General features: G+C 39.5%; 2 protein-coding genes across 2 annotated transcripts; one reads left to right on the forward strand and one right to left on the reverse strand.

Annotated features, from left to right (window-relative positions):
• Positions 1–728: 728 nt before the first annotated feature.
• Positions 729–11,271, reverse strand: msh4 (mutS homolog 4). Its single transcript, XM_084742381.1, has 20 exons — positions 11,033–11,271; positions 10,668–10,841; positions 10,425–10,588; positions 10,207–10,305; positions 8,772–8,887; positions 8,509–8,682; positions 8,239–8,411; positions 8,082–8,149; positions 7,581–7,655; positions 7,359–7,423; positions 6,795–6,964; positions 6,559–6,695; positions 5,753–5,856; positions 5,058–5,182; positions 3,333–3,533; positions 3,062–3,180; positions 2,842–2,970; positions 2,400–2,574; positions 2,228–2,316; positions 729–1,044 (listed from the first exon to the last, which is right to left on the reverse strand). The coding sequence occupies exons 1-20, from the start codon at positions 11,247–11,249 to the stop codon at positions 847–849; spliced, it is 2,772 nt and encodes a 923-aa protein (XP_084598507.1). The 5' UTR covers positions 11,250–11,271; the 3' UTR covers positions 729–846.
• A 796-nt stretch (positions 11,272–12,067) lies between these two features.
• vcpkmt (valosin containing protein lysine (K) methyltransferase) lies at positions 12,068–14,126 on the forward strand. Its single transcript, XM_084742407.1, is given in 6 exon segments — positions 12,068–12,360; positions 12,556–12,669; positions 12,798–12,870; positions 13,488–13,607; positions 13,879–13,976; positions 13,978–14,126. Coding segments are annotated over 6 exon segments (681 nt in total). The 5' UTR covers positions 12,068–12,103; the 3' UTR covers positions 13,997–14,126.
• The last annotated feature ends 3,016 nt before the right edge of the window (positions 14,127–17,142 follow it).

Below are 17,142 nucleotides of genomic sequence, written 5' to 3' on the forward strand. Positions count from 1 at the left end.
ATCAGGGCTATCATAACACAAGTTTTGTAACAGTATCTTTCATAATATTTCCAAAAATCAAAGTGGTAATTCAGATTATTTGAAGTGAGGTTGTATGAGGTACTACACCTATAAAAAGATCATTATCAGTTAAAGTGTAGACTATATTCAAAGTATTTTAATTGCCATCAGACAGCCTTTCTGTCAGGAAACTGCTGTTACATAAGCCAAATATCATTCTCCATACCAACCCATCTCCATAGGCAAAATCAGTCATTTTGCTTTGCAGTGGGTGAAAGTTGCCAGTCTAACCACTGCCTCGATAGGTTAGTTCGTTGGTGTTTTTGTGTGACTTCAGGGTTTTAAAGGGCTGTTTTTAATGCACAAGTCACACAATAACAATAGTGAGTTTGGTTGGTTTGGAGAGAGCAATATTTGTCTTATTTGCCACCAGAAAAGGCAGTCTGATGGCAAGGCAAAGCAGTGAAAATATTTGAAATGTAGGAGACTGATACTGATTTTTTCTTTTTTTTTTTCAGTAATTAAAATATCTTATTGTTGACCCCATCCACAGCAGTACATTGCTTGGCTTTTGTGCTGGTACTCCTGCTTCTCCAAACAGTGGGCATGCTGACTGGCATCTACTGTAGGTAATACAATGACATCAAAAATAAAAATTCTCCCTTTACCATGTGGCATGATGTTGTTTTAAACAGCATGGTCAAAAGCAAAATTCATGAACACGAGGATTAAGTTGAATCAATTTAATATCAAATAAGCTTACCTACTGTATAAGCACAATATGCCTCGTAATGATCATCAGACACTGATCAGTCACTGCCCCTCCCTACTGTAAGGCTGACTCAGTCATTCCTCGTCTGTGTCGATGGTCGCTGGCTGCCCTGCTGCCTGCAGCTCTGCCTCATACTGCTTCTTCAGGCCCTTTAGATACATACGCAAGCTGTCGGGGTCCAGTCTGGAGTTCCTGGCAGTCTGCAGGAGGCGGGTGGCCAGGTGGTACACTGCTCTCTGCCTCTGTGTTTCCGGATCACTGTGATTTTTGGCCTAGAGCAATAATAAAACACAATATGGGTCCTGTCTCTTTATACAGCATTTCTCTGATATAAACCAGGATTATTTATGGTTCACAACAATATTTGTGCTATCTGCCATGACAGCACAGCACAGCATTTAACTCTCAAAGGGTCGTATATTGTTTTCTTGTAAACAAAAGCTTATTTTACTGTTGTGCACACAATGTGAGACATGCTGCAAAAGCACTAAAATGTTCTATAAATAAAGAGAACACCCGTTAAAGCTAGGGCAGCAAATTAGGGAAAGATAACTGATTACTGAGTGTCATTTTTGATGCTTTGGATTTGGGGGTCCAGAGATTTCCCAGGTTGTCGAATACCTTTGTGAATTTTGGGAATGAGACTCGACAATCAACTATGTTACCGACCTATGACTGGCCTTCAGGCTTTAGAAAATCTGTTCCATGATGGAGACAGAGCCAATGGGAGGAGCAGAAGTCTTGTTTTCTCTGTGAACACTTTAATTACATCATGCTTAATAACCATTAGGTGAAATCAGCAATTTTACCTCGCAGAGCACGGGAGTTGCTGGTCTCCTGCTGCCTCAATCTGTCAACTTGTTTGTGTTATTGTGCGACTTTGGTAAATCCAAGCTATCGTTTTAAAACACAAAAGTCACACAATAACACAAACAAACTAGCAAATGGAAGCAGTAGTAGAGCAACAACTCCTGTGTTGGCAAAGTAAAATGCCCATTTGGTTGGTTTGGAGAGTCTTTTTTAACAGTGGTTTCACGTCAGAAAAGGCTCTCTGACAGCAAAGCAAATTTGTGAAAATATTCTACATATAGCATACAAATAAACCAATGGATATTTTTAGGTGGTCACTTAACTGATGTTTTTTAAATAGCTAAAATACCGTTTGTTGCTGACCCTGTCCACAGCAGTTCATTGCTTAGCTTCCATGCTGGTGCCCCTCACTGTTTCTCCAAACTGGGGGCGACTGCCATCTACTGTAGGTAGTACACTGACTATGGATAAATACCTTATTCAACCCCACCTCAAATAATAAACTATAAATAAATATAAACTATTCCTTTGAAGGTTATTATGGAACTTTACCCAATGAGACCAAATGTAAGCTGCTTTCCACAGCTTTAAGGCACCAATGACAGTAGAACAAAAAAGTCAAAATCTGATCTTTATGAACCATACCAAAAGCTGCACGCTAACTTTGGAGGCATTCGTCTTTGCTTCTTTGATTATGCTTGAAGGTAGTGCAGTCATCTCTGCTGCTCTCAGACCTAGAACAGCAAAAACAAGGTTTGTGACCATTTTCTTGATGAATTTCATCAGGATTGTACTTAGGTTTCACTGACTCCTGTACCATAGTGTCTTTCCTCAGAGCGTCCTCGATTCAGCAGGTATGTATACACCACGCTCTCAGCGCCGGTGTCACCACTGCGTGTGTGTTGAACCTCCATGTGCTGGTTCTCCACATTGGGATAAAGAGACTCTAGCTGGCACAACTCAAGAAAGTGTGTGGCAAACAGGGTGAACGCCTGCAAAAAGTGGGGAAACAGCACACACCACTGATATTAAATAAATTTACAAATTCTATCTATATCTATGGTACACACCTTAAAGATTAAAACACTGGAAAGCACATGTTGTTCTTGTATTTATCTTAGAATATTACTGTTGACCTAAAGGGTGCACCACAACAACACAAGTTAAATGATTAATATGAAGCAAAGGAATCTGATTCATCTGGTTTTCCTTTTAAGGAAAGGCGTGGCAGTGCAGGACTATATTGGAGCATACTCTACCTTGAGGCTAAGGAGGAACTCACAAACCGAGTGACAGATGCCAATGCCCTCCTCAGCACTGGTGCCCCGCCCCAACTCATCTATGATGATCATGGACCTGTCACTTACATTGTGGATTATGTAAGAGATCTTTGGGGGAGAACATATGCAGTCAATGATTATTTAATGATTTTCTCCACTCGTAAATGTAACTTAAGAACTTGAGCCCTAATGTACATACCTCCTTCATTTCCAACATGAAGGTGGAAGAGTTGGTTTCAAAATCATCATCCACACCAATTCTGGTGAAAATCTGATCAGCAACTCGAAAAGAAGCATATTCAGCAGGGACAAAGGAGCCTAGAATAATAATGCAGGGTTTTAATCTAGATGTGCTGACTGGAATCTACTGTAGGTAATACACTGCCTATGAATAAATACCACATTCAACCCCACTTCAGATAATTCAGAACTGTCCCGTTTATGTGAGGCTGAAAGGTTTTGCTGCTGACCTATCTGAGCCATGATCTGACACAGCGCCACCTGTCTGAGGTAGGTGGATTTGCCGCTCATGTTGGGTCCAGTGACGATGACAAAGTTGCTGCCCTCTGAGATGTAGCTATTGTTCGACACGGGCTGCTGTCCAGCAATTCGCTCCAGAATGGGGTGACGACCCTGCTTGATGGCCAGTGTGTCTGTGAACTCTGGACGCACTGGCAGACACAGCAGAAAAAAAAGCAACAACAATCAAAAATACCTCATTTTGCTGGTACTTTGTTTATATAACAGCTCTCTTTTATGTACCTCCATGCAGCTCAATAGTATGAGTTAGTATTTGGCCATTTTGTTATAAACCTACATAGTCAGTACATTGTGACATTTCATAACACTTCATAATAATCACATATAATACATAAACTGTAACACAGTCCATCCAAGCTATTATCACATGTCTCACTATTGTTTTAATAATTTAAAGGGGTTAGGGTACTGGAGTCCAAATAGCAAATTGGAGCCATAGACAGTATATTAAATAGGTTGAATCCTTATTTGATATACGATCTGTGGTTGAAGTTTCCTCCCCATACCCGAAGGTCAGGCCCTGACAAGCGAAGACGAGTCCAACACTGTAAGTTGATCAGCTGTTTATAACTGTTACTTGTCTGACAGTGTAAAGCTAAGCTTGTTAGCCTGAAAACAAAAGCCCACTGCTCTGAAAATACACACTCCAGAGTCTGAGTTCAGTGGCAGCCTGTATCTAGTCCTTCTAAAATGATTATTAATGATTTCTTACAAACAGAAACAGACACTTACTCATTCAGCGAACATTTGGCATCAATATTAACTCTAACGAACCTGAAACAGCCAAACAAGTTGTTCTAGACCAGAGTAGAAATTTTAAAGAACATACTGGCTGTAGCATTGTTGTCACCAAAGCAAATATTTCCAACTGAACATGTTTCCTTAATTTCTGATGACATATCATGGTCATTTTATGATTTAGCACATTAAATATATTACATTTCTCCTTTAAACTGTCATGCAATATCTTATCATCATTTTTCTAATTTTCTGCTTTAATCTTGTTTTTTATCGTATTATTCATGTTTTTATCCTTTATCTTGTTTTCTCTTGCTGCTGGTCTCACCAAACATAATTTCATTGTATGCCTACAATGACAAATAAAGTGTCCTTTATGTCTTAAAACACATGGATATGATTTCATACACACAATTAAATTCTTGCATAATTATTTCCTGGTTGGTTAACTGAAAGACGTGCCACAATATAACAGAAAATAGATTTCTGAGAGAGGTGTGTGCAGTGGTTACAGCCAGCTAGCTCCTCTGCCGGGGAGATTTGTCTCGGTAAATACAGCCGCACCAGTGCACACTTATGTAACAAGGGTAATCTGAGTACAAGCTGGCTGGGATAGAAGGGGGCAGGCACTCAGCACATGTCTATGGAGATACGCTTTCAGACAGCTGAGGGCCAGCGCTCACCACCCACGTGGCTGCTGTGGTGCTGCCCACGACCCTCGCAAAAAAAAAAAAAAAAAGAAGAAGTGAGGACAGCAGCTCTGCCAGCTCAGTGGAGCAGTTTCTGGCTGTCATGTGTGACGCTGGCTGGGTGCTGCTTTATGTGCATACAGCAGCACTCCGTCAAACAACATCAGACTTCTTCCAGGTTAATCTGACAGTTTGACTGACGTGAGATCAACAGTGGTTCATACTTACCGTAGTCTGAGATGGTGCACGCATTGGCCAATGACAGCAACATGTCCAGCATGGATACAGCATCTGAGAGCTTGTAGAGGCAGTGGATGTGCTCATGGATGGTGCGCAGCAGTTGACATATCACCCTGTATGGAGACAGGTTAGATGCTGCAGGGCCAAAGCACTGGAGGAGAATAATATCTAACAAACGGCACCCTCTAGTGGACACAAAGTAGTACAAAATAAATTGATCTAAATGAGCTGTTATTAAGATGAAAACTTACTTAAATAGAGAAATGTACAAACTTGCAGAGCCCCCTTCAAATGACTGAGTTGACGAATTGGTTGTTAAGGTGTTTGTCCGCTAATAAATTATTTTTGTGCCTTTTTATCTGAGGATTAACTCAGTCATTACAGAAAAATAATAGACCCATCTCTTCAATCAAAACAATATTTTAAGATAAGTTTTGAATTAAGGCACAATTCTGCATGATCATAATCATCTGTGTAGTAAAACAAAATCGCAAAGACACAATCTGACAGATTGAATAAACTAATTACTCAAAGATATCCCATGATTACTCAGCAAAAAAAATCTTTAGTCAAGGATAGCTGTTGTACAAAATAATCTTTCTTTCTTTCAGTATTTAGTACAGTGTAGATGCATAAAGTGCATTAATGCATGTTTATGAGTCATAGGATCATGATCTCCTTACACATACGACATGTGAAAGATCTCCCTCAGCGCCTCATCACAGCGATCATTCATCTTCATCAGGTCTACAGTGGTGAAGCTGTAGTTTTTCCCTTGCTTTGTAACCTGAGGTGGGAGATGTTGAAACCCAGCATTTATGTTTATTCAATGATTCAAACTTTATTGTCCACATGGGGTTAATTTAATTTCCTTAATTTGAATCTGATGTAGAGCTATCCTATCTCTGTTCTTAAAGGGACAGTTCAGATTATTTGAAGTGTGATTGTATGAGGTCAGTGTATTACTTACTGTAGATGGCGGTACCAATACCGCTGCCTCAATCAAGTTGTTTGTGTTATTACGTGATATTGGTGTTTTACAGGGTGACTTCACTTTCACTGTGTCAAGATCAGGATGTAAAATGACTTCTTTCACCTATGGAGTGGAAAGAGCAATATTTGGCTCATATAACGGAGGTTCTCTGTCTTAAAAGTCTGTCTGATGGCAAGGCAATGTGGTGAAAATATTCTAGATGCAACACACACTTAAAACTGTTGATGTTTATTTAGGTGGGCCTGTTTTTAGTTGAGCCCTAATGCACATACAAATTAGCAAATCTGTTTTGCTGCTGACACTGTCAACAGCAGTACATTGCTTAGCTTCCTTCACTGGTACTCCTGCTGCTTCTGAAAATTGGGGTCATGCTGAATGCCATCTACTGTAGGTAACACACTGACTACGGATAAGTACCTCATACAATCCCACTTTAAAAAAAAGCAGCGCTATCCCTTCAATTAGTCTGTTAGCTCTGCCTTTAGTGGACTATACCTTAATAAACTCTGCTGGGAGTTTTCCTTCAGGCAAGACCACTCCTTCAAGTTTCATCTGAATAAAGAAACCACGAGCTGTGCTGAAGCTGGTTCGCATCGGCAAACCATATTTCTCCCCAATGTGGTTCACCAGTCCTGGCCAACACAATACCAGTCAGTCAGCTTTGTTGTATACACACTGTATACAGACACTGCAAACCAAAACCAAAAAAACTGAACAGCAAGAATAAACACCTGCAATGTCGTCCACTATCTCCGTGTAAGCTCTGCGGGCAATGTCGAGGAACTCGTTGATGTTGGGGCGGACAGCGTAACACTTCTGGGTACGCATGTTCAGGCTTCCCTTCAGGTAGGTGGCATCATCATTAATCACTGTCTTGATCTGCTCGAGTATCATGTCAAACCTGAGGTGGACACAGACACATACAGTGGAAGGAATCTGTAGACAGTACATGATAGTAGAGCTGCAATTATTAAGTGTTAAATTAACTGGCAACTATTTTGATCATCGATTAATTGTTTAAAGTCATTTTCGGGGGAAAAAAAATCTCAGATTTCAACTTGGTGGTTTCACTTGTCCTCTATGACAGTAAACTGAATATCTTTGTGGACAAGAGAAGACATCTGAGAACATCACTTTGGAATTTGGGAAACAGTGATCAAAATTTTTCAACAATTTCTGACATTTTATAGAAGACACACCTAATCAATTTATGAAAAATACAATTAATTAATCAATGACAATTGTTAGCTGCAGCCCTACATGATAGTGAATGTCATAAGCACAAGGTTTAGTACCTGTTGTCTTCCAGTGAGGCGCTGTAAGCCTTCAGCAGAGCTGTGTTGCAGTTCTTTAACACCATCTGTTCAAAAAGTATAATGTTTAAAGGATTTACTATTTGCATCATATCTAGGGTTTTTGTTTATTTGTTTGTTTGTTTTTTTGTGGCGTAAAAAGCGTTTCTTCATTCTGTCTCATACTGTGGGATGATTTTGAACTCATTACAAACAGACACAGACCCTTAACGGTGGCACCAGATCCAACGTGTGTTTCAGCTGAATTACATGTGTAATTTTTGCTTCAGCAGCCTGAACCTGTAGAAATAAAGTAACAGCACTTAAAAGAGCATGAAACAGAGAAAAACAGACCAACATGAGCTATAAGCTGCTGAAACTTGGAGATATCGGCCATAGGGACCATCTCCTTCTATCGAGTAGATGGCACTTGATGGCAACGTCTCAAATGTTTTACTTATTCAAAATTAGAAAAGACAATACACAATAACAAGTAGGATCTAGTTTCTTTCTACAGTAGAAACAAAGTAGTTCCTACATGAAACTGCTCACAACAAGGTCTGTGGTAGTGATGCAGGGGCTGCAGTTACAACCGCAGTTATTGGGGTTTATGATGAACTGTCCCTTTAAGCATTTAAAGTCATACACACATAAATTCACTACATGACATTCCATGGCAATACAATCATCTTAAAGTGTAGTGGGTAATGGATGTACTGCACGTACCGTTTCCTGCTTTGGGATTTGGACAAGAACAGAGAGCAGCTGGTCAGTGTCGAGGAAATGACCGATGGCTAAAGAGCACAAAAGAGCAAATATTCAAACACTGTGCCACGCTCTCATCTCTCTGTGTATTTAAAAATCATTTGTGCCTGTTCCTGACCTTTCTTTAGGCCAAAGAAGAGCTCCTCGTCCTGCAACAGCTCCTGTATGGTGTCCAAGCGGATGTTGATGGTGTCCACGTCAACCAGAGGCTCCAGGATATTGGAACGCAGCCTCCGAGCACCACCAGGTGTTTTAGTGTGGTTAAGTACCCCGAAAAGACTGTGTTTGCTCCTATACACAGATAAACAGACAGAGAGACTGAACATTTGTGTGATTATACAAGTACAGCACATACAAAGACAATGCTGTCATAGTCTGGCTCTCTTACCTACGGTCTCTATTATTGACCACCAGCTCCAGGTTGGAGGCAGATGCTGAGTCAATCATCGCTGTGTGTTCACTGCCTTGAAAGCTCACTTTGAGGGATTTGGCAGCATAGACAGAGCTCTGGATGAACTCTAAATATTTCAGTAAAGCAGCTGCTGCTGCAAGGCAATAATACCTGCACAAATCATGACATTCGGTAATCAATTTTTTTTAAAGAAGTTAGAGTATAGCTATTTCTATACATTACTGTTCTCAGCGGCGTACTTAGCTTGCACTTCCATGAGGACGGTGCCAAACTCTGGAGCACACAGCTGCTGAATGTACTCCAGTCCTTTCCTCTCGTTAAAATACTTCCTTTGGATAGCAGTGAAACCTACTCCCTTACAATAAAAAAATAATAATGTACACGTATTGCCTCACACTGACAGTTAACAAGAACAGAATGTGCAATAGATGAGAGACACCATACAAAGTTCCTAGTAATGCAAACCAAGAGTGAGTGAATGAGTGAATGAATCAGCAAATGGTTCCTGTATCCTCCGGGATACGGTTATTTGGCAGGCTGAGGGAGTGGCATTAAGTGGCATTAAGTGGGTGAATTTTATGTATGTATGTCTGTTTCTTTTCATGTTTATTATATTTTGGGGGGATTTTGTTTCAGAAAATTGTTCTTTAAGGATGATTTTATATGTTGTTGTTGAAAAACAATGAATTACATTTTCACAACAGGGATAATCACTCACAGAAATACTTCTGTTTTGAGGCTTATTCTCTACAGATAATACTAAATATATTGGTGTGGAATATTGATTAATTTTTATTTTATTCTTGAATGTATGTTATTGATTAATTCACAAGTGTACAGATGTTTTCAGGGAAAAAAGAGTTGAAGTCTGTAGTTTTGCCACCTGAAGGGCCGATACTTCAGTGTAGAGAGATAGACACATGTAGAAACAGGAGTTAATAGTATACGTTAAATCTTTATAAATGTTAAGAGCTGGTTGTTTATTCAGAAATTGGATTTATTTCCAGTGTTCAAAATATATGTGACTGAGTTTTTTTTTTCACTTTTTAAAAGTTTGTATGCAAAACATTAAAGACAACAGCTAATTAGCTGTTTGTTGTGAGTTTTAGTTTAATTACTTGATTAATCAGTTAGTTGACAAATTAAATTAAACTCCCAATAATCGATTGATCGATATAAGGCATGGCAAACATTTCTAAATCCTCTGATTTTATTTTCTCAAATGTGAATATTTTCTGGTTTCTTTAGTTCTCTATGGCATAAGACTAAATATCTTTTATAGCAACAACTTGGGCTTTGGGAAATACTGATCAAGATTTTTTCACCATTTTATGATATTTTACAGACCAAACAACTAACCAATTGATCGAGAAAATGATAGACACATTAATTGATAATGAAAATAATCGTTAATTAACTGTTTTAAAAGTTGTAACATTAACTATTACAAAAAGATGAAAATGTTACATCTATACTCTAAACAGGCAATTTATGTCAGGAGATAAATTGGAAAATAAAGATCACTTTTTTTAGATTTTATAATTTTAGCAAAGACATATTAGGAAACAACAAGTCATTAATTTTCCAAAATATTTATATGTGCTTGCCTATGTAAGGGTTATATGTTTGAATGAAGTGTGTGTTTTACTCATAATGTCTATTCTGCATTGTTACCTGGAAGTTCTCTGTGATGAGATTGAACAGTTTTGTCCCTTTCCCTGTGTCTGGCATCAGTATTTCCAGTGGCACCAAGACGTGAATCTTGGTTATAACCTGCAAAAGAGTAAAATATGACTGAAACAGGAAAAGTTCCCTCTATTTTGGAGCACAGCTGTAATTAACAGTCAATCAGGCATGTAGTTTATAGCTTTAGACAATGCGTGGTGGGTTACCTTGACATATGTCCCAGTGTCTGCAAACTGAGAGAGCACCAACTCTGGATACTTCAAGTTGAGACTGGCCATGCCGATCTCTCCCCTGGCCAAACCGCGCCCTTCAACCATGGCCACAATCACAGAAGCACCAGAGGTCGTGGTCACAGAGGAGCAACTTGTTGCTGCAAAAGCAGACAAAATCAATATTAGAAACACAGCTTCGGCCATATTGTCCCTTTGAAACATTTGGGACAGAAGTACCAGTGTGATCAGTCAGTGGTGTTCGTGCAGGGTGTGAGCCCGGGGCCCCAGCAGGTCCCAGAGGCCTCCTCGGTCTGGGTGTTCCTCCATGGCTGCGGTGAGGGGAGCTGTCTGAGGTAGATGCAAGGAGTGATGAACTTGTCCTACCTAACTGGAAGCTACGATGGTGCTGACCTATGACAAGCCAAAATATGAGCAGGGCATGAGTTACATTCAGGGGTGGGATGTAACAAATTACACTGACTCAAGTAGAAAGATTAAGTGTTCATTTATGGATTGAGAGATTCCCACTTCTGTTGGATGAAGTCAAAGATGCCAACATTAGTGTTAGCTTAAACTGCTCTGGCTGTTAGCCATAAACTCACCTGAGGCCCCTCGGAGCAGTGATGGACCATCACGGCTGGAGCTCGTACTGCCTTCACCTACACTTTGGTGGGATGAACCAGACGAAGATGATGCGGGGCCATATGAGGTGGTGGTTTCGTTTAGTTCACTTCTGTCCAGTGGCGACACCCCGCTGGTATGTCCACATTTTGAGGTGTCACCGCCGGTCGTTACCTCCTCTGTGCTGCTGTGAAACATTTTAAAACCTGGCAAAGGAAGATTTGTAGACCTGTATTAGCAAAATTACTTGTAGCTACATCTGTAAAATTCAGTGACTGCGGTGCTAGCTGTTAAAAACCGCCATACCGAACGTTCTGTCCCGATTTGACCGTGTCTAAAAGGGAACCCAAGATATGCGTGAAAGTCTCGCGAGTGTACGTGTTGTTTCTTCAGTTTGGACGCTGTACAAACGAATAATGTGAAAACACTGGTGTTCAGATCCGGGTAGGTCTAAGGAAAAAAAAAAACACACGGTTAGGGTTCGGGATAGATAGTGATTTGGGTTAGAATAATCACTCTCGCGAGAGCTTTCGCGGGGCTGAGGTTCCCTTCTATGTTTTGGACACGACCTGCAAATTTTGTGCGCGGGCACCGAGGATCATCCTAGTATTAGCAGCTAGCACACTTCACGTTTGCTTTATATATTTACAGGGTGGGGGGAGATATTGGGAGAAAATAATTGTTCTAATATCCAGAGTGTCTATGCACCCTTGCCGTGGATGATGGCATTATACACCTTAGAAAAAGAACAGCTAAATGTCCCTATAATGCAACGTCAGACCAGTGAATGGGGTTGTCTCAGGGGTCTAACTGCCATATAAAATAACATAAAAATAAATTTTAAAAAACTGTATCACTTTATCTAAAATCTGTTGTACAGTGCAACTAAATGTCTGCCATGACTTTTATGTTAATATTTATTATCACAGACAGTATTCTTCATAACGAATAGCTGTACTCTTTACTATTTGCTCTCTAATTTTGTTCTCTAGTGTATTTTACGCTGGAAAAGTCAAACCGGAAGTCTTCTATCACTTCCTGTCGCGGTCATCATGGCGGCTGACGCCGATGATGGTCATTATTTTATGAGAAAAATTGAGAAGAACGACGGTAGTTCTTTGAAACTGAAGCAGTGCTACTTGGGAGACGTTGGCTGTGTCGTTTGGGATGCAGCCATAGTTTTAGCTAAATATTTAGAGACGAAACAGTTTCATGATCCGTCCTCCGGAGTGAACCGGTGGGCTGGCAGGAGGGTGCTGGAGTTAGGAGCCGGGACAGGAGTCGTTGGTTTGATGGCAGCAACACTGGGGTGAGATGACAGCTGGTTAGTTTGTCATGTAAATATTCATATATGTACTTCTATCACCAGCGTATTCCAGTTGAACTACTAGCTTGTCCACGTGGGTTGCAGTGTTACGACAACCGCCTTGATGTCCAGTGAATTTCTTACTTTAAATTAAAATCAAAGCCAAAACTAGTTATTATTGTGTTTTACATCCCGCAGAGCGCAGGTTACTGTGACAGACCTGGAGGATTTGCAGACCCTCCTGAAGGTGAACATCCAGGAAAACCAGGCTCTCATCAGTACTGGATCAATTACTGCCAAGGTACTGAAATGGTTTGTACATGTATTTCTATTTTATATAGTCTATGAAACCATATTGTAGTCATGTATCCAAGCTGCATGTTCAAAATGTTATAATATTTGTCCAATTGCTAACTTTTTGATTTCTACTCTCCTTACAGGGGTGAAGATGTGTCTGAGTTCATGCCTCCCCCACATTATGTCCTTATGGCAGATTGCATATATTATGAGCAGGTAGTTTACTAGACCTTATATTTTTATTTATTAACTCTAAACCTGGGCAAAATTGCATTATATCACCATCACAGTAAAACAAAACAAACTTGAAATGAATCACTCAGAGATTAAATAATATATTTAATATTGCAATATCACAATAAAAAAAAATATCAATACTACACTGGACTGTGACAGTATCTACCATGATATTACATGGCTAATTATTTTATTTTATTATTTTTTTATTTTATTCTATAAAATAACTACTACTGACCGCTGCATTGCTTTTGTTTTGCCGTTGTTCAAAATTCAAACACTCATTGCCCAAGACAATTCATGACAGTTCTTTGCACACGCTGAGGTCGTGACTGGCTACTTTTATTTTTATTTCATTAAATAAAGAAAGCAGAAGCACTATTAGTTAAAAGGAAAACTGAATTTTATATAAACAAAAAAATGCTATACATATCTGATTTATTATTTTATAAAGGCCTTTTTTTTAAGTTGTTACTTCTCTTTATTTTTTAATATCAATAATTCATCATGGCAATATCATACCATTAGTTTTTGGTATTGTTACATCCCTGGTATTATTGTATTTCTCTTTGTCACTTATCGTTTCTTTTACACAGTCTGTTGTTCCACTGGTGGAGAGCTTGAAGTTGCTCTCTGGACCAGAGACCTGCATTATTTGCTGCTATGAGCAACGAACCGAGGGCATCAACCCAAAAGTGGAAAGGCAGTTTTTTGAGGTGAGACCCAACTGTGTGTTCCACGGTTCCATTTTAAAGTGACTACAAGGTGATTTTAACTGGTTATGAAACAATCTCAATTTAATACTGATGCTTCTACATTACTTTCATAAAAAAACAAGACCATATGCAAGAAGATCAGCTATTTCTGTATTCTCTGTCTTATCCACTGGGGCCTCCAACATCAACAAAATATGTATTAAAATACATAAAATATATATTTGGCATCACCTCTCAGTGAGTCATTGTTGTATTTTGTGTTACCCTGTAGTTGCTGCAACAAAACTTCAGCTGTGAAGAGATCCCTTCAGAGAAGCAAGACCCAGAGTTCAGTAGTCCAGACATCCGCATCCTGCACATCCGAAGAAAAGTCTGAGTTTGTGTGGTGACAGTTGTGTGTACAGTAATCATGAAAATGAGATTGTGAAAGAGACAGTTTATGGTCTCTACTGGCCTGTGTGGAATATTCAGTGTACCTTTGATCCTGCACATTTTTAAAAACATTTTTTAAGAAAACTATTTTCTGATGTATCATTTAACACTGTCCTGATGAGTGCGCTGTAGGGATTGAGCTCATTGTGAAAATTATTTTTTCACACACCATAAATCAAGTTTAGATGACATCATCAGTGTCATTGTCTGTGTAATTGTGGGACTGTGAAGGTAGATGGCAGACGTGTGCAAGCACAGACATGACAGACTGCTTATCTTTAATAAAATGAGTTGCTTAAGCCTGAGAGGTCACAAACTGAGACTAAAGAGAGGACTAAAAATGGTGTTTGTGCAGAGATTGAAGAGCAGCCTTGCAAATGTTTTTCGTGCAAAACACAGTGTTAATGCAGAGTTTATAGCAAGAAACTACAAAGATGAGACTGACTGTGCTTTAGCTCTTTAGCATGGCACTTTTTTGTCCTGTACATGATTAAACATGCAGTGTAGTAGGTCATTACATAAGGATAGTATGCACAATCACATTTTAATGTTTGTATGTAGAGGGACAATTATGTAGCATAAACCAATGCCACACATCACAGCATCCATAGCCTAAACTAATTTGCTGTACTCATCTCTCGATGGGCCAGCAGCAGATACACAAGAGACAGTACAAAACACAAAATCAACTATCAATATTTGCAATGCAAATATAACTCATAACTCAACAAGAAAATACAGAGAACAATGCAAGACCAGCTATAACAAAATAAACCAGCAACTGATCTGTCTTCAAAAACTGCTTCAGTTTGAGTTTAAAATGATCCCAGTCAGGACCCAGTTTGAGTTCTGTAGGTAGGAAAATACACATGTTGAAATTGTTGAGGTTGGGTTCTATAGAAATCAGCCCCTGCTGTCAGTCATATGCTCCTGTCACAGGTGTTTTCACTGTAATTTACAGAATTATTTCTAATTGTTAATGCTAAATGCAAATTCAGTCATTGCCCATTTTGAGCACTAGGGGGCAATAGTTGTTAAAAATCCAAAAAACAAAAAGGTATCAAACTATGTGTAAATGTTTAGTAACTTGTCAGATTATTAATCTGAAGCCGTTATCTCAGAAATAAATATTGATTCACTGAGGCCAGTGTTGTTACTGCATTATTAGAACTCACTGCATTGACAGGTGGGAAAACAAATCAGGACTAAAATTCTCAATCCATATGTTTATTTTTATGTAGATTACCCAGTTTTTAAAACAGAAGCTAACATAGCATATGCCAGCTCTCCTGAAAGCTTTTGCCCTCCATGCGAGGGGAATTCCACTCCAAGCCCCAGATTAGCTGGAAGATTACGGCTCTTTTTCAAGCATAAACCATGAAGTACGCCCCATACTCCCACAGGCATGCAGGGGCCCCTCACAGCCTTTCATGCTGCTCTCTGTTTACACAGAGGAGCTGTAGTGTAATGAGCAGGGTGGCCTCCGGCGCTCAGACCAAATAAAAATGTTAATGCTGAAGTTGACAGGGTGGGGTTCACACTGAAGGTCCCATTAAATAATCACATCACTTCATAGATGGAACAATGAACCAGTTTTCATTATGCATTAATAATAAAATGCCTCTCTTGCTCATCCTAATCTGTTGGGATCCAGGAGTGCAGAGCTAACCTGCTTCCCTGAAATTTGCTGATACTGTGAGGCATGAACATCTGTGATGGCACCGTGCCTCAGACCCATGAATATTCCTGAATTTAATGGTTAGACTTTTGTATTTAAACAGACACAAGAATCTCATTATAATCCAATTTTCAGCAAATGCCTTGGCTTTTTACACTAAATTGCCATTTAAAGACAACATTATCAGCTGTTTCTCATTTGAAAACACCCTACAAACATATAAACACTGCGCTTTTGATTTTGCTCCACTTTTACGTGAGTTGAAGTGAAAGATTTCAGATTTTTCCTGTGCACACAAAACGTGTATTTCTTCCAAATTTCGTTCACAGATTTCATACAAATCTGTGTTAGGTAGCACTTCTCCTTTGCTGAGATGATCCATCCACCTGACAGGTGTAGCAAATAGAGATGCTGATTAAAAATGATGATTAAACAAGATCAAACTGCACAGTGGTCTTTTATTGTGGCCAGTCCAAGACATGCCTATGCAATAATCCTGTTGTTGAATCAGCAGCTCTATATGCTACGTCTGTCAGGTGGATGGATTATCTTGGCAAAGGAGAAATGCGCACTAACAGAGATTTTAATATATTTGTGAACACAGTTTGAGAGAATTAAACATTTTGTGTGAATATACAGTCGTCTTTTACTTCAACTCATGAGAAATGGGAGCAAAAACATATTTTTCTTCTGCTTACATTTATGTACAAACGCCACTTGGAACAAAGCCCTTCCTGTCCCATAACAGATTCATTATTAACCAATATCCAGCTGTGATTGTGAAATGTTTGAAAAGTGTACATGATGGAGAAAGACGGAGGTGTGGTTGGCTCAAATCCGGCTGAATCATAGTTTAACAATCTGACCCCTGGATCCCTGTAGGCCTTGGTTGATGATACAACCTATCACAAGAGGAATAGAGTGAGATTAATTGGCTTTTTTTTTCCCTTTTACAGCTACTATAAATTACTACAGTGGATCATAGAAGACAATCACTCCCTGTGGCCCTCCTCTGCCCTCTCATTTGTGCCTGGGGCAACTGGACTGCTACAATCACAATCAGCCCACTATTGAGGTCTCCGCTGGCTCTGACCAGGATGTGTTCAGCTAATTAATTTGACTCACAGCTGGTATTAAGTCCATGTCCCCCCAGTGTGGCAGGGACAGGACCCAGAGGGGTTATTGGGGAGATTAAAGGGGAGCTCCACTATCCTGTGTCAACATTTCACCCACCCATACAGTAACTCGCAGTCAAATCTATTTTGCAGTCTCTCTGGTGTTAAATGTTAACCAAAAATAATTAAAATAATGTAGTTAGAGTCTTCTTGTGGTTGGCTAATTAGGCTAGCACTACAGGGGAATACAGGGAGGCTCATAGTAAAATGAGGACAGCCCACAGTGAAGCAGTGGTGTCTCTAATCTGTT

Source organism: Lutjanus erythropterus, chromosome 18, assembly GCF_056507025.1.
Source record: "Lutjanus erythropterus isolate fLutEry1 chromosome 18, fLutEry1.hap2, whole genome shotgun sequence".
Lineage (NCBI taxonomy): Eukaryota > Metazoa > Chordata > Actinopteri > Lutjaniformes > Lutjanidae > Lutjanus > Lutjanus erythropterus.

Coding starts and splice junctions, on each gene's coding strand:
- msh4 (XM_084742381.1), bottom strand. CDS start 11,249: ATGTTTCACAGCAGCACAGAGGAGGTAACGACCGGCGGTGACACCTCA. Junction 8,412..8,508: donor GTCAATAATAGAGACCGTAG/GTAAGAGAGCCA, acceptor ATCTGTGTATAG/GAGCAAACACAGTCTTTTCG. Junction 7,424..7,580: donor ATCTGGTGCCACCGTTAAGG/GTCTGTGTCTGT, acceptor CTTTTTGAACAG/ATGGTGTTAAAGAACTGCAA.